Source organism: Parasteatoda tepidariorum, chromosome 7, assembly GCF_043381705.1.
Source record: "Parasteatoda tepidariorum isolate YZ-2023 chromosome 7, CAS_Ptep_4.0, whole genome shotgun sequence".
NCBI classification, from domain to species: domain Eukaryota; kingdom Metazoa; phylum Arthropoda; class Arachnida; order Araneae; family Theridiidae; genus Parasteatoda; species Parasteatoda tepidariorum.
In genome coordinates this window covers 88,974,651-88,999,518 of record NC_092210.1, presented here as the reverse complement: position 1 = coordinate 88,999,518, position 24,868 = coordinate 88,974,651, and the positions used below count along the sequence as shown (strand labels likewise).

Here is a 24,868-nt window from a genome sequence, read left to right as displayed (position 1 = left end):
GAAGAATGTGAAATTCTGGTCATTAGATTAAAAGTTATTTAGGGTGGTCCATCTTTTTTGCCGAACAGTAGATATAACAATATATACTGAATATATATATTTTAAGCTTTTATNATTTATATATATACAACAAAATAAATAAATACAAAAAAACACGAAGAAAAGTAAGGAAAACAATAAGTTTCATTTATTGCGCATAAGCTGCAAATAAAACAGAACTCATTAGATAAATTTGTGGATATAATCGTGTAGGCTGATAAAAAGATTACATCTCTTATTTTCCGGATTTTTTTTAAAAAATTTTATCCCTTTTTTTTCCAGTTGTTTGTTATTATTTTTATTATTATTATTTTTCTCCCCCCCCCCTTTTTTCCATATGTCTGTAATTTTTCTTTGTTTTATCTTCCTTTTGAACTTATATCTTTTATTTATTTATTTTTATTTTTATATATATATATAACGCCAAATTCCACGGCTAGTTGGAAATAGAATTCATACTTAATTTCATAAACGTCAAGTTTTTTTTACGCTGAGTGCATCGATTATTCTACTTATTGATGAAAACAAGTCACTTTAATAATAGAATACTAAATATGCAGATTAAATATTAAAATTTACTCAGTCACAAAAAAGAAAAGAAACAACATTTTCTTCAAAAATTTTCTAAACAAGATACATTTTTGAAAGAATATTTCTAAAAACATTCTGATGATTCACAGATGACAGAGAGAAAAAAAGAACATTCGAAGATTAATAATAGACGAAAAGGGAGAAGGAACAAGTGAAAAACCACTCCTCTTGTGCGATGGTGAAAGGAGAAAATAAAGCAAGGGGGTCACCGGTGAAGATTCTCCTCTTGAAATTTGAAACTCGAAAAAATTTAATTTTAGATATGTTCATCCTTTTACTCACATTGCTCGGCGGGGGCGGTAGAACCGACGTCATCTAGCGAAGAGAGAGTTTCGACCACCAGTGGATATTGACAATTCTCCTAACTACACCCGAGTAAGGGGAGAGGATAATTTTAATATTTGGTTCTCCCCCCTGCTCCCAAGAGAATTTCTTAAAGATCAAGAAAGGGTAAGAATATTATAAAAATGTTTTGGAAGTTTAAATGATTTGTTGTAATCTGTTGCGCTTTATTGTATCTCAAAAGCATAACCTGCATTGCATTTATGAAAAAATCGTTAATATTTTCGATTAAATTATTCGCTAGTAAAGTGCAATTATTTATTTTTTTTACTCAAACTATTCCTAAAAATATCTAAATAAATTTTCTAAAACCAAATTATTCTGATCTAAAGTTTGAAAAATAATTTACCGATAAGTAAGGTGTGTAAAAGGGAATAAATAAAAGGGGCTGATTTGCATAATATTTTTACACTGAAATTTTAATTTCTTTTTAAAATATATAAATAAATAAAGAGCTTATGCTGTGTAGAAAGGTTTAAAGTTTGAAAGTAGAGGTTAAATAAAACAGCAAAATATCGATGAAACAAAAATTAAAAATGTACATACATTTTGTCCTTTTAAATTGTTTTCCTTTAATTTTTATTCAAAATTTCTGAGTTTAAAAAGTTTGTATAAACTTGAAAAACTTTAAACCTTTTTATATAGCATAAGAATAATAAAACTTATTAATGTTGTTGGAAACATAGCACTTTATGAATGGATTTAAATGTTGAAATTTTCATTTAAAACTGAAATATAAGAAAACGCAGATTTTATATTAACATCCATATTAAGATTAGAAAATACAATTCGAAAATATGAAAATAATTTTTTTAAAACGATCATTATCTGCTAAAGACATACATATACGTGTAAAGTTAATCGAACTGTATTTCAAAGTCTAAGTTGGCAACAATTATTAACTAATTTATTAACCAATTAGAAAGCACACACTTAGTTTAAAAAGGCTAGCATTCCGTGATTGATTTCCATAATAATTGATAAAGGAAATAAAACTATTGCAATTTTATCGTATTTGGGTAATTCATGTTATGTTTTACTAAATTGTATATTACAAAATACAATATCACAATTATCTATACTTATATATAAAGTAGACAGAAGTAATTATGTGCTAGAATGTTTCTTTTAAATTACAATAAGATTTCACATTTACACTTTCATACTATGCCTGTCGCTTTTAAATGGCTGAACATGAAGTAATCGAATCGTTAATGCAGAGCTGATTTTATGTTTTATAAACAATTTTAATTTGACTAATTTTCAAAACAACTAAGATAAAGAGTAACACGTAATTACCCCCACAAGAATCTCACTTTTTTGCTACTATTTCTGAATGACATAGCTCAGTTACTGAAATTTAAAGAAGATTTAAATCATAATTTTTGTTTTAATGTTTTTTTTTATAAATTTTCCAACTTCTTTTTTCTTTTTATATATTTAAAAAAGAAATGAAGTACTATTAAGATTTTGGGAACCGTGAAAATATTGCTAAGCGATCATTGAAATCGGCGAGGCTTAACTAACTATAATAATAGGTATCACTGATGTTGTGGTAATAGTAACGTATTACAAGATGTTCTAAAATTCAGCCAGCAAATTTAGAGGAGTGATAATAGGCATCAAGAAGATAAAAACTATACTGAGAAGGTGGAAATCGCGAAAAACGTATGCAAGCTCTAAATCTAGAANAAATCTATCCGCATACTATAATCATCCACTTATCTCCGCCACCCTGGACATAAGCGAGCTATAAGCTGAAAACTGCATAAAGCTCCAAAACAGAACGCCAACAATCATCATCATCATCACTGATGTTGTGGTAATAGGAACGTATTACATGATGCTCTAAAATTTGGCCAACAAATTTAGAGGAGTGATAAAAGTCATCAAGAAGATGAAAACTATACTGAGAAGGTGGAAATCGCGAAAAACGTATGCAAGCTCTAAATCTAGAAAAGATGAAAGGTCATAACGCGGATACTGCAGATATCAAAAACACACCTGACTTTTTCAAATGCACCCCAGAGTCGTTATTATGTTTTTGTTATTAATTACAATGAAATCAACGGGCGTCAAATCAAACAAATTTTGTAATGATTAAGCGTTAGTTGCGGTCTTTTCCGAGCTTTTAGTTGCAGGTTTTCCTGCAACAAAAATCGATTTATCTATGTTTATTGAATAGGAAAATTGTACGTTGCTGGAAAATTTTTGCACAATTTTACCCAGGGGCTCAACGCTTGGAGTGTAAATCAACTAATTTTTCTGTACTTCGCCAGTTGTAGTATACTTTTTAATTATCCAGCGTGACATCGAAACAAGCATGGGTTCTTCACGATATTCACCTGGTAAACATTGCTTGCATCCCCATGTTCTATGGCAGTGTTTCCCAAACTTATGACTTTCGTGTACCCTTTCTATATTTTTCTTAACGCTGTGTACCACTAATAAAAAAATGAAAGCATTTTTTTAAAAATGTGTTTAGTTTTCTTTTTTGGTACAAAGTCTTATTTGCATCAGTGAGAAGGATGATATTATTTTTGCTGTGATAACAGTTATAGAGACAAAAATAATATTTTATAAGAATAATAAAAATAAGTAGCATTTATTACAAACATTTAGTATAAAAAATTGCACAAGAGTTAAAAATCACAACTGGTTGTTGACACCACTAATTAACTGTTAACTCTGCAAAAAATAGCCAATAGAAAAATACGTAATCGTAAATTTTCATGGCTAGCTTTTCATGGCATGGCTTTTAAATAAAATTGTTTGACATTTTCGTCTGTTGCAAGATATTTCGTATAAGAAAGCGTACACCGCTAAACTGTTCCCGTAACACTGGGGGTACGCGTACCACACTTTGGGAAAGACTGTTCTACGGCATGTTTTCCCCCTCTGAAATGCTTCTTATTATCCATCTGAATTTGAAACTCAACTTCGGAGATCCCTGTATTTATAAATGAAATTTTTTACTATTGAGTTTGTGTTAAAACCGTAAACAAATTTAGAAAGTTTGGAATAGTTAACTTTTCCGAAAGAAAATATTTACTACTAGATTTTATCTTTTTTTCGGATAAGTAGCAGATTTGAAATACAACTCCTTTGTTGAAAAAGGTCTGCATAATTGAAACAAGCAAAACCAATAAATTAAATAAGTAACATTAAAAAGAAATGTAATTTTAATGGTTAAAATATTAGTATCTAACATATTTTATCGATGAAATCTGATAATTCAAAGTTCTGACTAAAAAATAATCGAAACATCTCAACAAACTACTACCTGCAAATTAACTCTTTAGAACTAATATTAGAAACAAATTACTTTATTATTAAAAAAAAAGTATAAGTAAAATAAAAACGTATTGCTACAAACAATTAAATAACAAAAAAGCACCAGCAATTGCTTTTTCAGAAGAGGATTAAATATGGAGCTTGATAGCGGCAAACATATCATTACATATTCAGCAGAAAATAAAATAAAGAATGCTTATATATGATATTTCAGAGAAGTATTATTACATTAATGGTGTATGATTATACTATCGAATTCCTCATTAAATATCACACTTATCTACTATAAATTTTTCAAAAGTTTTATCACAAATCAATACTTTTGATAACAGGCGATGCAAATTTTGATTCCGATAAAGTCAGAACACGAACAGGAATTTCAGCCCTCTGGTAATTGGATACCTGCAAGTGACATAGTGTGTATATCTCGATCCTGATTGGTTGTGGAAACGTGGTAATTGTTTACGTTAGCAATTGTTCTTTCCGTTCTATTTCGAGTAAGCCAAGACAGTCAAATATCTATTCTCTTAAGTGACACATTCTAAATTCTTTCACAAAGGCTCTTTCAAAAATATTTCAATTATTTCACTACATATTTTCACAAAGACAAAGTACGAAGCCATATGGAACATAAACAAAATAATTATACATCAAAGTTGCCAGGTACACAAAACAAAAATATACCATGGTTACAAAAAATACATAAACAAATAATAAATCTAAGCTAAGTGAAAGAAATAAACGCGAAAGAATTATATTTCAACTAATTCTATATGCGATACGGCTCTATATATAATTAACTTATCGTTAATTAGCATTCTAACTTAAGTAAAGAAACTTAGCTCAACTTTTATTCGCCATTTTGCTGATAAACATTAGCTGGCGCTAACGTCATAGGTCATAAGTGTGGGCATGGAAGGTGTTCTTCTTTCAAAACCTTTCAACCGTCAGTCCAGATCTAATTGCTTTTAACAATGAATTGCATCTCTATTATTCTTTGGAATAAATTCATATTTTTTTTTAAATTGGTCATCAATTTTTGCTTTAAACAAGTTCGAAATGATTCATAGTGACGCATTTATTTTAGTAAAGCATAACATACACCAATTTTTGAAAGTATGTTATGAATAAAGAAATGGTTATTAATGTTTGATTTTTAATGCTTCGAAAAGAAAAATGCTCTAAAAATAATTTTCCTGAAATGAATAAAATGTGTTTATTGTAACATTACGTAACTTTTGCTTTAATAAAATAACTTTATGGACATCGTTTTAAATATTTATAAATCATTAAGCCATTCGCCTAGTAAAGTAGCGCTAAACGAGTTCTGGTAAAAAGGAAATAAATAAAGGAATGATTATTAAATTCAACATTATTTTTACACACAATGAAATTACTTTTGCAACATTGTTCAAAAAAGTTTTAAAATTAAAAAAAACTGCCTCATACTAATGCATAATAATATCAAACAAGATTTGTAAATATAATATGTAAAAAAATTATAAGACTACCCCAAATATTACTCATTTTTATGGTACACTGGATAAAATGAATAATTTTGAAATTGTGAATATTATGGGTTATATATATCAAAATATATATCAAATAAATCAAAAAGTTTAAATAAATTGTGTTGGTTTCACACAGCAAACGGTTATTTAAAATCTGGGTCTAGCATAAGTAAAAGACGACCTATTTCTTTTTCCAAAATTACTTGAGTTTTAAATTTTTTTCTTCGAAAATAGTATTTAAACTGTAACTTTGAATCGCAGAAAACGCAAACGATAATCTATATATATATTTCTCTTACACGGCACCAAAAAAAAGCCTCATTACAACTCCCCGAATGGCAACGTTAGAAAATAGACCAATGATTGCTGCTAAAAATGTCACATGGCAAATGTCACATGAGGTGGCTCAACATATAGCGCTTTTAAAAACGGAAACAATAACCAGAGTGAGCATTATCAGGTTGTTCAATTCAGATTCATGCCCTAAAAACATGATAATATTTAATTTAAACTCAATTAGGAATTAATTAGGCTGGCCTTCTCCATGACTATAAATAAGTCACAAGGTCAGACTTTTGAGAAAATCAGTTTAGTATTGACTAAACAAGTTTTTAGTCATGGACAACTTTATGTTGGCCTGTCAAGAGTTAAGTCATTTGACAGCCTTTCAGTAATTGCTCCAAGATGCCAAATCTATAATTGTGTTTTCAAAGAAATTCTAAATGCTTAGTGTTAATTTCTTAGAGCTTTGCAGAAAAAAATGTTTTTTGGAAAAAATTTAATTGAAACTTCTATTGGCAGTAGGCAAGGGGAACTGCCAAAATCAAAACTCCCCGATTAGAAATGCAGCATGGCGACCTCCACGTGGTATTTCTCGGGTAATGCTAACAGCCATGCATTTTAATTTATTGTATGTAAAACATCCTTATTTTGTTCTAAAATGTTATGTACTTTATCACAAATGTTAATTAATATAGAAATTGATTTCAATAATGCTGATCACCAAAAAATATTTCATTTGGCGATAAAACAAATTTTTGTGTTCTTGAAAATGAAAGACTTTTTGAGGGTTATTATCTCACAAGGAAAAGTTAGGGTTTAAAGTTTATATTTTTAAATAATAAAATTTTTTTCTAAAACTTTCAGAATTTCTAGCATTAACTAATTTATTATACACATTTAGTTGAATTTAGGTGAGTAACTGCAATATTTGATAATTTATTTTGCTAATATGTTTCTCATTTAGCTAATGTTTTGATTTTTTCACCATGTACAATCTAAATAGCTAATATACTTTTTTAAAAGCCAATAAGAACATTGATAGAATTCTTCTACATAAGTACAATACTATGTCTTTGATGATAAAATACTATGTCTTTGATGATAATATACTATGTCTTTGTGCTAGAACATTTTGTTCATTGGCGAGCGAGCACAGCGAGCCATGGTTCACGGCGTGAACCACATAGGATTGCGTAGCAATTCTCGGGGGTTGGCGAGCGTTAGCGAACAGGGGGCGGAACCTCCTAGTATTATAAAGAAAACGAGATTTTAATTTATTTGTATTTATAAGAAAATTCACAATGCCACGCGGAAAATAATTATCTGAGCTAGAAGCTCGAAAAAAATTTTTTTCCTTTAAGACTCTGGAAATTCAGAATGTGAAATATGTAAGTTAATTAAACGTTTTAAAACTGCTGTTCATAATGTTTTTAATAAGAAATACTTGTATGGAAAATATAAGAAATCCGGTAGGAAGCGTAAATTATCAGCTCGGAATAATAGATACATTTTCAAACTTGAAACGAAACAGAATTCTTCGAAAGTTATAAAGAGAACCAAAAATGTTAAAGGATTATATAGAAGAGAGGCTGAATTGGGCAAAGGAGGTCGCGACCTAGGATGCTGTTTGGAAAAATATTATTTTTCACGACGAAAATAAGTTCAATTTGGTTGGTCCGGATGGTAATAATTACTTCTGGTAGGATTTGCAAACAGAATCTCGTGATTTGTCAAGTAGGCAGATGGGTGGCAAATCGGTGATGGTGTAGGGGCTTTTGGTATAATAGTGCAACCTGCAGCGAATTATCAACAAAAAATTTGTTTCTGAAAGAAAAAAAATCAAGTTCCTAAGCTAGCCAAACTGTAGTCATGATCTTATTTGTACAGAAAACTTATGGGGCTACTTGGCTAACAAGTGTATGCAAATAACCACCAATAATGATTCTGTATATCATCTGAAAGTAGTTATCAAGTAGTATCGAATGGGACAAAATTCCTAAAACTTAACTTGAAAACTTGATAGAGTCGATGAAAAATCAAGCTTTAAGGGTGGATCAACATCTTTTTAGTTTTATAAACCAATTCAGTATTAATTGTCTTATAATCTTGTAACAGATATTTGAGGGTGGAAATTTTGATACTCTTGAAACTTAAAATACTTAAATTTAAATCTGCCTCTTAATATATAATATATTTTGTATTTCCATTAACTTAAGTTAATTTTGGAAAATTCAAAAGCCACAAGAATCACAGTGGTCTTATAATTTTGTTACACACTGTATGAAATCAATAAAGAAATGGTCAAAAACGTTTGCGTTTCAGTACTTCTAAAAGAATGATATTTCAAAAACTATTTTCCCTTAAGTGACTAAAATGCATATTGTAACATCATTTTTACTGCCTTTAAATCAAAAACTCGCTTTGTGTAACTTTGATTAAGAATTAATAATATATAATTGCTTTTACTTTAAATAAATAAAATGTTTGCAACTTTGTTTTCTCCTAACAAATCATGTAATATCTTCCTAGCTTTCCAAATATGCAATCAATGAAGAAATGATTACTAAGGCTTGCTTTTTTGTTCTTCTATAAGAAAAGTATTTTAAAAATTATTTTTCCTTGAATGAATAAGATAAGTTTGTCGCAACAATATTTTTACCACCTTTAAACAATAAGATAATTTTTAAGAACATGATTTAAAAAAATTCAGAATCGCAAAATTATTTAGCAGTGAATAACGCCAAACAGGTTCTGCTAGTATGAAATGAATAAAGAAGTAATTAAGAAAGTATGTTTCTTATTTATTTTTTATTAAAAGAAAAATATTTTTAATTTAAAAATTTTTTTGATAAATGAAAGCATTACTTTCAGTGTATTTTAATTGTTATTGGGGTACTAAGTATTCTAAACACATTGCATCCAAATTTTCAATAAATATTTACTGCATGTTTGGCAGTGAATAATATAGCCATTTCGAGAAATGAGTTCATGCCGTTGTGATGGGAGGTATTTGTAATAAATTTGTGCAACAAAAAACAATCGAACTGAACCCTTGTTATTTCTAAATAAAGTCGACGCATAATGAACTAAGTTTTTTTTTAAGATAAGTAATTTAAAATATTAAAACTTTAAGTTGTAGTGAAACTAAAACTACAAATTGAAATTTCAAAACATCTTGATCTTCAGAAGTTGATGACTGAAAAAAATTAGATTGTTTCAAAGAATTTTTTTATCTTTTATTATTACCGACAAAGATTGTTTAAAGCAGTTTCAACATTTTGACGGCAGTTGTTTTGAATCCTCTCTCATTTTACCTATTAAATATTTATGATAACATACAATGCACTTAATATTAGAAAAAAAAGTGTTTAAAATAAGATTAAAAACCAGAGTATTAAATAAGTGTATAACTCTAATTTTACGTAATTATAATATTTAAACATTCTACCGTATTTTCAAGGGTGTTAGAAGTTTGGAATCCTTAAATTGCAATGAAAGTTAGGGGAGTCAACTTGTACACAGGTATCATATTTGGACAAAAATATTTATTTATAAAATCTGGTTCTTACGTAAAAAAATAATCAAATACAAGTATAAGAAAATTAACACTCTTAAAACACAAAACAAACTTTTTACCTACCATCGTAAGAGTTCCGTTCTGGGGATTTGGTTCTAAAATCATATCTTAAACTCATATAAATTATTTTTTTTGTCATCAATTACTTTTAGGTACTTTTTTTTAATTATATCTATGTAGTCACAGATCAAGATTTCGGTAGAGTATGCTTTATTTATTTTATTTTATTTTTATTTTATTGTCCGTCTCTAAAGCAGTGTTTTCACCTTGTCTAAAAGAAAAGTATTAAGATTTTTTTTTTTAATCAATTAATGTGTTTTCTGAAACCTTGTCTAAAAGAAAAGTATTAAGATTTTTTTTATCAATTAATATGTTTTTCGAAACCATGGCTAAAAAAAAGTATTCTTTTAGACAATTTTATTTTTTTCATTAATATGTTTTCTTAAATCTTGTCTAAAAGAGTTAAGATTGTATTAAGATTTTTTGTCAATTAATGTGTTTAATGAAAACAGTTTTTAAAACAATCATAAAAATACTATTTTTTCTTTGAGCTTAACATAGACTTAGATATTGATAGTTTTTTTTTTTAACATTTTGCATAACGATTTGTTTCAAATTAAATGTGACCGTTTGTTTTATTTTTTAAATAAAATGGAAAATTTAAGTTGAAATATTTTTAGTAATTTTTCTCGTATCTTCACACATTGTACAAAATATTACTGAAAAAATACGAACTAAGCATCAATAGGTGCATACTCAAAATGTTCCGGGGAAAACAAGTTCAACTGAAATGGTTTCTTTCAATTAGTTCTATTGTATAGAATTAATTGGGTAAACAACAGATTGTTCTTCCAAAATTATTTGGATAAACAACAGATTGTTTACCCAAAAACCTTCATACCAGTAATAGTAGAAAATATAATTCGCAAACAATTTGAAGGCAAATGCAAATTATTCTGCAGAAAACAAAACAACAGGCTTATAAATACATGTCTGCTATTTCTTTTCGATCTGTTGGAAAAACAAACTGTCCTTTACGGAAATTCTGAATCTTTTCAACAATTTCGCTTACATCAAACGTTTTTGCTTCCTCAGCTAACTCAGGCTGAGTAAGTTGCAACGATTTCCATTCATCTGTTACTATTATTTCATCGTAATAGTTCTGAACAAACGCCATTGACCACATTTTTAAGCGCTTATCTTGATACAATTGAGCTAAGGATAGAATTCTAGTGACATTTTCAACACACGTGTTTTTAATTAAATCCACGCCACATTCCAGTTTCAGATCCAGGATTGCATATTTATCGTCTGCTCTGTAAAGGTCTGCAATTTCTTGAACGGTATGGAGCGCCTTGCTTTCACCGTTAGTATACGAAATCAGATGATTCAAAGTGGCATAATCCATATCTGGAATAAAAACTCGCTTGTTTCTTTTTTCGAACATTTCAGTCGTAAACATTCGAGCGAATACCTGAGATCGCTTGCAGAGTTTGTTGCTTAAAATTGCATCTATATCATCAATCCGCATCATCAAAGTCAAAGTTTTGTCATCTTGCGTAATTAGTTCCACTTGTTCTTCTTTTGAGGCTTCTTTAACGTGGATTTTGATTTTGGTAGCTTTTTTAGACGGGCGCGGAAATTGAATTTCATTCTTAAATATTACGTATTTGAGGTTGTAACAGATTGTCAAGCTGTCTTTCCGCACAAACTCACTATCTGTCATAATCCTTTCACGATTCACAAATCTGTGCAGGCCTAATGTACCATCTACAGTTTCATTTGAAAATGATTGGAAATACCTTTGATTTCCATCCACATCAAGTAAAGATAAAACACACTGAAGGCTAAGCTTGTAAGGATCCAATGGACGAACTAAAAGATCCACCGACACGTAACCATCATTCATAGCACAATTTCCGTTCGGATATATCCTAAAGCTGAATAAAGTTTGATCGAGAAAAGTGTAATTCATTGAAAAAATGTCACATTGTCCCACATCATAAGTGCTGAAGTTCAACACTGTCACAGAACCAGTGCATTCTTCTTCAGTGTAAAAATCAACTTCCTGTATTTGGTCAGCCATTGTTTTTGCAAAACAACTTACAAGGAAAGAGGTAATTGTTTAATAAAACGTGAGACGAAAGCAACATCTACTCAAAGTTTCAATTTCATGATAGATAATAAAGGTAAATAATCTCTAAGAATTTTGAGATAAGTTACTGATAAAAGAAATTCTAGTGATAAACGAACAATAAATTAAGAAAAAAAATTTTATTTCCATTCTTTGAACACTTTAACTAAGTATCAATCAAAAATGTTTTTCGAGCTATAATATCATTAATCATTTGTGTAGGTAATGTTTATAAAATTAAATTTGAGTCTTTAATTAAGAACAGCTTTTTCGTTAATAACTCTATGAATTAAAAGTCTCAAGTTAAACATTAGATGTTAATTATGTTGCTTTTAGTGGAAAATAATATGAGTAAAATGATTATTCATATATCTTAAAGCAAAATTGCTTAAACTGTTTTTTAAAGGAAGTCTACAACTTTACGATAAAACTGAATTATTTTTCGGAGAAAAAAAAAATTCTGTTTTATTTTAGAAAATAACTTTCGAAAAATTATGTAAGTTTAAACTAAATATACATGTATCAATACATCAATTGTTTTAATCTCGTCTGCTTAGAGAAAAAAAAATATGTTCTTCAAAACTATCAGAATATGTTAAATTTACCATGTTTCAGGAGTTATGGAAACACCAAAAATCTTGGTAAAATTTACCGAAGCACTTTGGCAATGATTTGGTAAAATTAGCAACAAAAAATAGTATAGGCGAAAAAATTTGGTAAATGCGGTAAAGTTTGGTAATTTTATCTTGACATCTTAGAACATAGCTAAAAACTATTTCTTCGGTTAAATTTACTTTTCAGGTTTGTATTTTTTACCGTATATTTTGGTTTTATTATTCCGAATTAGGTTTTTTTTTCTTTTACTATAAATATAATTACCATACAATACGATAATTTAACCAAACTTTTTTTCTCCGTGTGGCGATAATTTTACTATAAAAATTCAGATGAAAGCTCGAATCTTTTTTCATTTTTTTTCCTTCTTCTAAAAAAAAGTGATTGCAAAAAAAAATTGGCTAATTTATTTGACAAGTCAGTTTCATGTAAGTACAAAAGATCCCTGCCAAATCATTACAAATCAAACGGACTGATTGCTATTGCCGTCATATTTTTATGAAATGAACTGGGATTTTTTGTGTTCATTTTATAAAGAATTTTTTACGGAAAAGTACATAATAAAAAGAAAGCAAAATAATATTTAAAAATTATTTGAATCAATACTATTAAGGAGCCATTCGAAGTTAGACTCAATTTAAAAACAAACAGCGCAGCTAAAGAAAGTGGCTCATACTTTCATAAAGTCTAAAGCGCTTTTATTTATAAGACAATTTACTTCATTAGAAAGTAAAGAAAGAAAGAACTATATAATTACACCATTGAATTTCTTTTCTTATATATATATATAAATGGGGCGAAAAATTAATGGAATTTTCTTATTGGTTAAGAATTAGACACTGTTTTAAATTTAACTAAAGACGATTCTATTTTTTCATATATTTTAAGAATAAAATCAATGATATTTACTAGCTTATGGCTCTATTTGATTAAAAAAAAGAGTTTTTTTTGCGTGATGTTCAACATCATACTTTTTAATTTATAATTGAAAAAAAAAAAGATACTGAGAGGGTGCTTTTTGTCTTAAAAAAGTAACTGGTTTTTGACCAAAATATTTCCCTTTTTTCTATAGTACAATAGCAAAGGTCTTTGACCTTAATTGTTTTCTTTTTCTTTCTTTTTTATCGAATATTGTACTTTTCAACATAAAAAAGAATCGAAACTATGTTTTTTTCTGTTTTTGGTAATTAAAAATATAAAAAGTAATAATAAGCCAAAATATTTCAAATTTTTTTATTATGAAATAACAAAACTACTTAAAATTTACTAAAACAGTGATATAAAATTGATTGAAAGGGTCAGAAATGTCCGGGGTAAAATTTTAGAACTGTAGAAATCGTTCTTTCTCGAATAACAAGACTTCTCTTTTTTTTGTCACGTTCTCTTATGGACTAAGAGAATAAGAACTCATTAGTTAGCTCTGTTGCAACATCAATCACGAGAATGGAGAGTTAGTCTAGATATTAGAAACCCGGAACAAGACAATCCAGTGGACAAACTATCAAGAAGCGTTCCACCATCTACATCGAAAGATCTCAATATCTGGTGGAACTTTGCTGACTGAACACAGAAAGCTGGCCAGATTCTAAAAACGATTGCACACATAATTAGGAGGTAAAGAAGAATAAAGAAATTTAAACATTTCACGTAACTACTTTTCAATCCATCATAGAAGCAAAGAACTACAGCTCCTACTTCAGACTGGCACGTGTTACTGCATGGATTCTAGGCTTTATCTCGAACTGTAGATCTCAAGACGAGAAAGTCAGAGAACTTGACACTGTAGAAGTATATGATGCTAGAAATTGTTGTCGTTACTTATTCCACTTGGCCCAGAACAAGGATAGACCAGGTCCAGAAGACCGTTCACAGACAGAAAATCATATACCGTCGCCGAACCCAACAAGATAAAATTCTTCTCTAGCCCCATACAGGGGAGCAAATGATCAGGTGTAGCCTGGTGCACATTACATTTTAGGCATACAGGGAAGTCTTTTGACCCTGAACAAATGTTAATTCGTGGGTATGACCTCTAATTAGTCTTGTGATAGCTGTCTGCAGTTTTCTATCACCTTTTAGCTCCAGGGCAGTTCTAGGACTATTTTGTTGAAACTAATCATGAGTAGGGGGAATCCTCCAAGTCCTGTTATTGTCGGCCTTTACTTTTGCATAGATTTCATTGTATATTAGAAGGCCACTACTATCTATAGGCCCTCCTTGGCCAGTTCATTAAAGTAAAGGCTTACGTGGGAAGCGATCTACTGTAGATGTATGTCATTGTAAGAAGAGTAAGTCTTCAAATTGTTAATGATATTCAGGCCAATTCTGTCACCGATGTTTCGCCAATTGCTCAGATATTGTATTGAGCTCTTACTATCAGTGAAAATCCAGATATTCTCTGTACTCTCAATGGAAATCATGTGTTCTGACAGCATATGATGCTAGAAATTACTGGATATAAGTAATTCAGAAAGAGTGATTTCCGTTAGAATATGAAGCTTTATCAACATCCAAGCCACTGCCAAAAAATTCATACATTACAAACTTCAACCCACTATTTGAAAATAAATTAATACGTATTGGTGGTAGATTACAGTTTTCGAGTTTATCAGAGTCCCAAAAGCATTCTATTTTCCCCAAAAACATCCTATTTTTCCCAAAAACATCCTATTCAGGATGGGGAGGATGATGCGACATCCATCACGAGAATGGAAAGTTAATCTAAATAATGGTATTAACACGGAAGTATAACAACTCTGGCTGGTTGCTAGGCAATCAAACGACTTTTTCTTATTTTCCTTGTTATTAATGTTTTTGTATATCGTCTGTGTGTGTCAGTGGAAATAGAAGGAAATGGTTTTCATACGATAGCTGCAAAAGCTAACAAGCTCTTCACCCCTCTCATAAGGAGAATTAATATGGTTTGTTAAAAGGTCAGGTGTGTGGGTAGACCAAAAATAAGAAGTGCTTATACTAATATAGTTCTCTGGTAAACAGAAAAAAGATATTTTTTTTCACTTACACTAGCAATGAGGAATTGACGAAGAGAATAGATCTAACCTTATTACCATTAAATTTTAATTAAAATAGCTACAGTAAGTTTAATTAAAATTTCTAATTGACAATTAAATTTCATTAACCCCTTAACGATCGGTTAATTTTCAAGAAAACGGTCATAAAAGTGCCCATTTTTTGGCTTTTGTATTTGTATTACGTATTTGATTAGTGCTGACATCTAGCTTAAAATAAACTAACTATCTACAATTACCTTAAAAATATCCTGGTACTGCCATCTGGTGTGTAAAATGAAAAATAAAATGTTTTCCGGGCAAAAAAAAAATTAATTAGTTTTAGTCTTATTGGCGCGTTACTACTGAACACATCCTCAATAGCCCGTCAATATCACGAGAGCGAGAAATAGAGGGCGAAATCTCACCTCGTCATTTTCACGAGAGCGAGAAGGAAGGGGTTAACTTACTTTAAAAAAACAAAAACAATATTTCTAATTCGGTTCGTAATATCAGCGGCTTATTGGATCACACGAAACGGCGGGCACTGTATTTGTCTTACGTTACCCCGAATGGGGTATCAAATACAAATAATGTTTTCAAAAATTTGGTCATTATTAAAAATTAGGTACTGAAAAGTTGGTTTACAGAACTATTTTTTAGAGCAGCGGATCCCAATTTTTTCCGGCTGTGGTACCCTAAATGATCTACCCTCTTTTGGAGGAATCTCGAGAATTAATGAATAAATTAACGGAAGACAATTAACTATTTTGAAAATAAGTAACTATCTAAATTTTATTGATTAATTTGAAATTCTTTGGTGAATGAAGGAAGAATGAAATTTTTTCATCATATCGTTACACTAATATTATTCTTAAAATTGGGTTTTTATGTCAGACAGTTGAATTAACAGTCGTGGAGCGATATGTAGTCTAGTTTTTAATTTGATTTTAGTGCATGCATGAACTATAAATGAATGAGCTGAAACACGGTTTCCATTAAAATAGGAAGAAAATAAATGCTGAGAATGGTTATCAGAGAATCTTCATAGTTAAATTTGGTCATTTTTACTTGATGCGAAATACTTTTAAAAACATTTCATAAAAATCGAGACAATATTTAAATAACAAATAGATTATTAATTGAATATAAATTGAATTACAAGTTTCGAAAATTATAACTGGTTAAAAAATTTCCCAACACTCGGAACCCCTGCGACCCTTCAACGGAACTCTAGGGTTCCGCAGAACACTATTTGGGAATCGCTGCTTTAGAGTATCATGTCTGCGAAATTATCGTGCAATAAAGTGGAGTAAATGAGATTTATGTGTTTTTTTTTTTAAAAAATAAAATCGATATATATATATATATATATATTTATCTTACACGGCGGCAAAAAAAGCTTCATTACAACTCCTCGAATGGCAACGCTAGAAAATCGACCAATGATTGTCGTAAAAATATCACATGCCAAATCTACTGAGGTGGCTCAACATATAGCGCTTTTAAAAACGGAAGCTGAAATAGCTTAAGCTAGGCAGAAATGAGTAGTCTTTGTCGATAGATCTCTATTTTAGTATTTAGTCGAAAGCGCTTTTTTTTCACGAATTTATTTGTTTTATTATTGTTATTAGTTATTCATTGAAAAATGAGTCTCAGTCAGGCTGTTACGCAATAAGATTTTATACTATAGCACATTTCTAATAGGTTTAACGAATTACATGTCATTTATTTGAATTCAAATTTATTTTAATGACTTAGTATTTACTAAAAAGATGGGTTCTTTTTTTTTAAAAGTTGTTATATGGATTTGAATGATTGTTTTGAATTCTTAGAATTTTGTGTATTTGCAATGTACTTAAGCTAGTAGCGCGCGAAGCGAGTTTGGTTTGTGAAACAAACCATATAAGATTGCGTAGCAATTTTCGGGGGTTGGTGAGCGTTAGCGAGCAGGGGGAGCAGCCCACTAGTATATCTATAATAATTTAGACTACATGAAAACCTCCCAATGCTCCCCTAAGCACTTTGAAAATGTATCTTTAGTCTATGGAAATCCGATTTACTAGATAAATGGTAATTAATATGTTTTTTCCCCGCCCCAACTGTGCATAGTAATCCAGATATTCCTGTATGCAGAAAGAAACAGGAGATATAATAAAATGATAGGTTATAATAAAGCCAACCAACTCGACAATACGATGCCAAAAGTATACAAAAACCCTTGTATGATTATCTGAGTCCATGCCTCTTGTCACTTGTTCTCAGCGGTGTGAAACATGTGTCATAGGATAAAACTTCGACCTAAATAACTTGGTAGAAAGGCATAATAAGGACGTTTGGTAAAATAAAAGGTGAGCGCCAAAGTTTTACTGGATTTCGTCCAGTTACTTCATAACCACCCGCACACCGACAGCAGCTGACAATCCATAAATAACCTTGGTTACAAATGAAAGATTATTTTGCTTTTTATCACTCCCCCCTTCTTCTTTTTTCTTGATCATAATATTCTCACACATTTTTATTTTTTAAGAGAAGAATTCGAAAAAGAGAAGACTTGTTGGCGAGCTGATTGGAGATATGATTTAGCTCGTAGCAGCCAAGCAAAGACTGTAATTGGGAAGATGGCATATTGCCTGACCTCTGTCTTTGACTTAAATAAATTTATTTTATGATTTGAAAAATATGTTCCGACGCTTTTTTCTTAGATGTCAACATTGAAATAGTAACCTAATTCACTGATGCACTAGTTATTTTATTATCTCACGAAATTAACTAGCTTTCCTGCCTGTGAGGACGGAGTCTTGCAAGCAAAACTTAACCACTTCCCGTTCAATTAGAGTACTCAACTCCATGAGTAAAGGTTAAAATGAAGAGTCAATCACTTCCTGACATCGATAATAATAAAAGTTTGTTTGAGTGTGTCCCTTTTATAAGTCCAGAATTATTTATCTTGAAATCGGATGAAAGGAACAACCTCCAATACCTAAGAATCACTTAATTAGATCGTTCGGGACGGTCGTTTGAGAAATTGAATTTTTTTCGAGCCCTCGAAGGGGATAAGTACCAATAAAAATCGAGTGATAGTGGTAAATTTTGATTATCATGAGTTGCACCCAAGCAGAAGCATCCTGCCAAGTAAAGCTGGATGCAGTCTATCTTTATTTTGATGATATGAATGCGAACTTCTAAAAACATGCTTTACTTTATCTAATAACGTAAAGCTACCGGCAAGGGCAAAAAATAGAATAAATTGGAGTTATTTTAGATTTATTAATTATGTTGGTATATGTCTTTCAGTTTTGAGCAGGTTTTAGTAGTGTTATTAAGTACTGATTTCTGATTTACTTATAAATTTTTTTTCACCTCGTACGAAGAACGGGCATTCATCTATAGTTATTGATAATTGGGATCTATTAAAACTGAAATCCCCTGAAGTGTTCAAATATAGACAGAGCACTGTGATTAATACCAATATAAATTATAGTTGTTTTTAAAATATATAGTTGTTGTTTATAGTTGTTGTAAAATTTATCCCCAGTCAAAATTTTGTCTATTTTTGGAACTTAATCAAAAACAAACAATAACGTAAAATAATTAAAAAAATATTAAAAAATTTTTTTGTTCTTCAAGAAAAAGTAATAAATAAATATTGATTAATGACTTGATAAATCTTATTTAAATTTTCAGAAAGTGTATCAATTTATATAAAGTTAATATTAAAGTGTATTTCAAGTATTTCTGATATTTCTTTTAAAGAAAACAGATGAAAAATCATAGCCATCAGCTTTCTTTAAATATTTTATAAGAAATTATCACAACACATTTTAAAATAAACTTAACATGAAATAAACATAATGTCCTTAAATTAACACAGATTATATCAAATCGCTACATATAAGTTACATACTTACTTTTTCGTGAGAAAAAATTGTGTTTTTCTTTTTGATAATTTTATTTATTTATTTTATTTTATTTTATTTATTATTTTTTTGTCTTAGGACTCCATAAATCTTTGTAAAAAAAATTGCATTATATTTTATTCCCAATATTTTCTCATCTTCGTAGATTTGGTACTGGCAGTAAACCAGGATTAGATATTTTTGTATTGCGCAAAACTAACAAGAAAATCTTTATATCTTTTTTCTATTACACAATCTCAAAATCTTATAAAAATCTGTTTATTTTCTCTGAATAGACTAGATACTTAAAGTAGACAAAAACTAAAAATAGAGATTTTTTTTGTATTAGAATTACAATTAGATTATCAGTCCAAATATTAAGTTACTATACAAAACAGATGATAATCATAAAAATTAATATTTTAATTGAGTAAAAGTTAGAGTCGGAATTGAGCTTTCAGGAAAGTTCGAATTTTAATTTCACAAACCAAATCCTCAGCTTTGATCAGTACTCTGAAATCATGCACAAAGCTGTAACGATACAATTAATGAAGCTAAAATATCACTCCATTCCGGTGATTTTACGTTATTAGATTAAGTAAGACATATTTTTAGAAGTTCATCCCATTGAAATAAAGATTAACTGTATTTCGCGCCAATTGGTATGATGCTAATGGTTAACTCAAAATTAAATAAGTTTTTTCGGTAATTATCTCTTTTGCTGAATCGTAAAAAACCTATTACCATAGCTTCTTCAGTAGTGTTAATATTCTTGATGCCTATTAAAAACAGCACCAATTATATATACCTCTATCATATGCTCAATTACAATACTGACCTATTACCAAAATTAGTTAAGCATCATTGCCAGTAGAAATAAAAAGGCGATTTTTTTATGGTTCCTCTAAACAAATAAGTATCTTTTTATTCCTTAACTTAACTTTTAAGTAAAATACTTATTTTCTCTGAGATTGTAAAAAATAATTAAACATTGAAAAAAGCGAAATAAATTCTTTTTGTGAATAAATAGAGAAGTAAGCTAGCAAACATCACTTGTGATTTTAAGCAATTGGAATCAGATAGGCTGATTTTATATATGATACCGTACGTCGATCATATATAGGGATCACGGTCACGGCGAGTTAATGGCGTACTGCCTTGGTGACGAAGGATAGGCTCGAATACTGGCTAAAACCATCCATATGCTGGCTTAAAATATCTAGTTATAAACGTACGATGGGTTAGGTTTTCATAATTTCCAGTTCATGTCACGCAAGTTGCAAGATAGTTCTATTTTAAAAAGTTATCCCTAAATGCAATTTTATTGAGAAATCTACTTTGTTTTTTAAATTGATTCAGATTGATTAGTACGTTGAGCATTAAAGTGACACACTGGATCAACCTTTCGATGCCGGTGTTAAAATTGAATGATGTTCGAAATCACGCTGCATTCCAATTTTAAAAGTAAATGTTGCTTTTTCTAATGTCACTTGCCAATACCAGCAAACCTGTTTGGTGAAATCAAGCGAATTTAAGGAAAAGGGTTAATTAAACAAATTTTTGAAATTTTAATTTCGTATTTATTTATAATGCGAATAATCTGTTTCCAATTAGTTTATACCTAAATAAAAGGTATNCTTCAGCCAAAATTTGGGAGCCACGTAAGAGAATTATATATATTAGATCAGAAACACATCATTAAAAGGCGGAATGCTTTGGTGTTTTCAAAACGTAAACAAAACAAAGCAAACGTTGCCACCGGCGGAAAAGAAATTCAGCCAAAATTTGGAAGCCACGTAAGAGAATTATATATAATAGATATTGGTACACGTCTTTCAGTTTTGAGAAGGATTTAGTAGCGTTGTTTTGTACTGATTTCTGATTTTTTTTTCTCACCTCATACGAAAAACGGGCGTTCATCTAGTTATTGATAAAGGGGATCTATTAAAACTGAAATCCACTAAAGTGTTCAAATATAGACAGAGTGCTGTGATTAATACCATTATAAATTATAGTTGTTTTTAAGCGATTTTTGCAAAATTTATTCCCAATCAAAATTTTTTCTATTTTTGAACTTATTTAAAAACAAACAATAACGTAAAATAATTAAAAAAATGTTTTAAAAAATTTATTGTTCTTCAAGAAATAGTAATAAATAAATATAGCGTGTAATGACTTGATAAATCAAAGTTAATTTTCCAGAAAGTGTGTCATTTTATATAAAGTTAATATTAAAATGTATTGCAAGTATTTCTGAAATTTTGTTTCAAGAAAGCAGATAAAAAGTCATTGCAATCAGCTTTTTTTAAATATTTTATACGAAATTATCTCAACACATTTTAAAATAAACTTTACATAAAATAAGCATAACGTCCTTAAATTAACACAGATTATACCAACTCACTACTTATAAGTCACATACAATATTTTATTTATTTATTTTTCGTGAGAAAAAAATGGTGTTATTATTTTTAATTATTTTATTTACCTTTTTGTCTTAGAACTCCATAAATATTTTTAAAAAAATTGCATTATATTTGTTTCCCAATATTTTCTCATCTTCGTAGATTTGGTACTGACAGTAAACCAGGATTAGATGTTTTTGTATTGAGCATAACTAGCAAAGAAAATCTTATATCTTTTTTCTATTACATAATCTTAAAATCTTATAAAAATCTGTTTATTTTCTCTGGTTAGACTAGATACTTAAAGTAGATAAAAACTAAAAATAGAGATTTTCTTTTTGTATTAGAATTACAAGTAAATTATCAGTCAAAAATTAAGCTACGGTACAAAAAAGATGATTATCATAAAAATTAATATTTTAATTGAGTATAAGTTAGAGTCGGAATTGAGCTTTCAGGAAAGTTCGAATTTTAATTTCACAAACCAAATCCTCAGCTTTGATCAGTACTCTGAACTCATGCACAAAACTGAAAGATATATACCGATACAATAAATGAAGCCAAAATATCCCTCCATTCTGGTGATTTTACGTTATTAGATTAAGTAAGACATATTTTTAAAAGTTCATTCCATCGAAATAAAGATTAACTGTATTTTGCACCAATTGGCATGATGCTATTGCTAATGATAAACTCAAAATTAGAAAAGTTTTTTTGGTAATTATCTCTTTTGCCGAATCGTAAAAAACCTATTACCATAGTTTCTTCAGTAGCGTTAATATTCTTGATACCTATTAAAAACAGCACCAATTATATATACCTCTATCATATGCTTAATTACAATACTAACCTATTACCAAAATTAGTTTAGCACCATTGGCGTCAAGAAATAAAAAGGCGATTTTTTTATGGTTCCTCTAAACAAATAAGTATCTTTTTCTTCCCTAACTTAACTTTTGAGTATAATACAATATAGTAATTTTTATTTTCACTGAGATTGTAAAAAATAATTAAACATTGAAACATGTGAAATAAATTCCTTTTTTGAATAAATGTAGAAGTAAGGTAGCAAACATCGCTTGTGATTTTAAGCAGTTGGAGTCAGATTGGCTCATTTTATATACATATGATACCGTACCGTATCAAATATAGGTGATCGCGGTTATGGCGTGGTTATTGGCGTAGAGCCTTGGTGACGAAGGATAGGAACAATAGTAAACCATGCTCGAATACTGGCTAAAACTATCCATATGGTGGCTTAAAATATCCAGTGATAAACGTATGATATGCTAGGTTTTCATAGTTTCCAGCATGTCATAGTTTCCATGTCACGCAAGTTGCAAGATAGTTATCCCTAAATGCAATTTTATTGAGAAATCTACTTGATATACTTGTTTTTTAAATTGATTCAGATTGTATGATTACTGTGTAGAGCATTAAAGTGGCACACTGGATCAACCTCTTGATGCCGGTGTTAAAATTGAATGGTGTTCAAAACCACGCTGCATTCCAATTTTAAAAGTAAATGTTGCCTTTTCTAATGTCACTTTCCAATACCAGCAAACCCGTTTGGTGAAATCAAGCGAATTTAAGGAAGAGGGGTAATTAAACAAATTTTTTAAATTTTAATTTTGTATTTATTTATGATATGAATAATCTGTTTCCAATTAGCTTATACCTAAATAAAAGATAGAATCAAAATTAACATAGCAACATAGTGAATTCCTTGCATAGTAAATTCTTCGTAGAAAGAAACAAAAACAAAGAAGAAAAAACATATTTTGCCAATATAGTTTAAAGGTACTTAATCTAATTAAGATTGTAAACAGGATTTTTCATTGTGATGAATGAATTCTTCTATTTTCCCTTTTTTTGTAATGATACCTCTTTTTCTTTTAAAATTTCTAGGGTACTACTTGTAACTTGCGATGGCTAATCCAGAATATGATGAAGAAGAAGAATTAGATTTAGATTCCATTGAAGATGAACAAACTTTAATTGAACTAGTGAGTATATATTTAAAAAGTAAAAACTCCTAACTAAAATATTTCATTTTACGCTTTTAGTTCAAAATAGTAGATACTAATTAACGATTGCTTATGAAATTCTTTCTTTTTTTACACGCAAAGTTCATTTACACTTGTAACTGATTTTAATCTTTATAATTTTTATTCGAAAAATAACATTGCTTTTAATGGAGTTTAGATCACAAAGGAAGTTTTGCGTAAAAATTTAAAGCCCAGAAAATAGAAATATTTTAGCGAACTTAATTGTGAGAGAACATATTTCTTTTTTACATTCAGATCTAAATTCCATTGAAAAGTTCAGATCTTGACCCTCTAAGTCTTTCATTTTACTTTCAGATTTGATATTTTAGATTCAGTATGTTAACTTGGGGAATCGAATCCTAGCATCTGCATGAAATTATTTTATTCCCGATGACTAAGTAAAATGATACATAGAACTAAAGAATAATAAAAAATAGAACAATAAAACAAAGAAGAGAGAAATAGAATAATCGTACAAGAAGCACTCTTGCTCCCCATTATCTCAAAACATTCTTGGTCCCTTCCGATTACTTCTCCAGAATCACAGCAAGGACAAATAGGCTCGATTGCAATGTCTATGAGATGAAGTCGAATATGATAATATTTTCAATCAAAATTAGCTTTCATGATTTTAAAAATGAATAGATAAGAATAGGTTTACATGTTTATGTGAAAAGAAGAGGGCACGAATTGAGAAATTCACTTTAGGATGAAACTTGGTGTAATACTAAAATACCTTACGACGGTTCGTTTCTTAGAATAATGGTGAGGAATAGCGACCCACTTTTGAAAAAAATTTGCTTGAAAATTACTAGTGCGATTACTCTATTTCTCTCTTCCTTGTTTTATTGTTCTATTATTCTTTAGTTCTATGTATCATTTTACTTAGTCATCGGGAATAAAATAATTTCATGCAGATGCTAGGATTCGATTCCCCAAGTTAGAATACTGAATCTAAAATATCAAATCTGAAAGTAAAATGAAAGACTTAGATGGTCAAGATCTGAACTTTTTAAAGGAATTTAGATCTGAATGTAAAAAAGAAATATGTTCTCACAATTAAATTCGCTAAAATATTTCTATTTTCTGGGCTTATATATAATATATATATAAGCCCTAATAT

The 24,868-nt window shown here is 29.5% G+C and overlaps 2 protein-coding genes across 3 annotated transcripts in view; one reads left to right on the top strand and one right to left on the bottom strand.

The window, feature by feature from the left end:
• Positions 1-767: 767 nt before the first annotated feature.
• LOC107451611 (uncharacterized) overlaps positions 768-24,868 on the top strand; it is a 45,249-nt gene continuing 21,148 nt past the window's right edge. Inside the window, exons 1-2 of one of the 2 annotated variants that reach the window (XM_043049876.2) lie at positions 768-1,080; positions 23,606-23,703. In XM_043049876.2, the coding sequence (XP_042905810.1) occupies positions 23,626-23,703 (78 nt within the window). In that variant the 5' untranslated portion in view covers positions 768-1,080; positions 23,606-23,625. The remainder of the gene's footprint in view (positions 1,081-23,605; positions 23,704-24,868) is intronic. The other variant, XM_043049875.2, reaches the window with a different exon arrangement.
• LOC122270845 (TD and POZ domain-containing protein 4) lies at positions 10,616-11,722 on the bottom strand. Its single transcript, XM_043049864.1, has one exon. It carries the CDS (start codon positions 11,720-11,722, stop codon positions 10,616-10,618), a length of 1,107 nt encoding a protein of 368 aa, XP_042905798.1.

Bases quoted from the DNA above. Each gene is read 5' to 3' on its own strand.
- LOC122270845 (XM_043049864.1), bottom strand. From the start codon at position 11,722: ATGGCTGACCAAATACAGGAAGTTGATTTTTACACTGAAGAAGAATGC.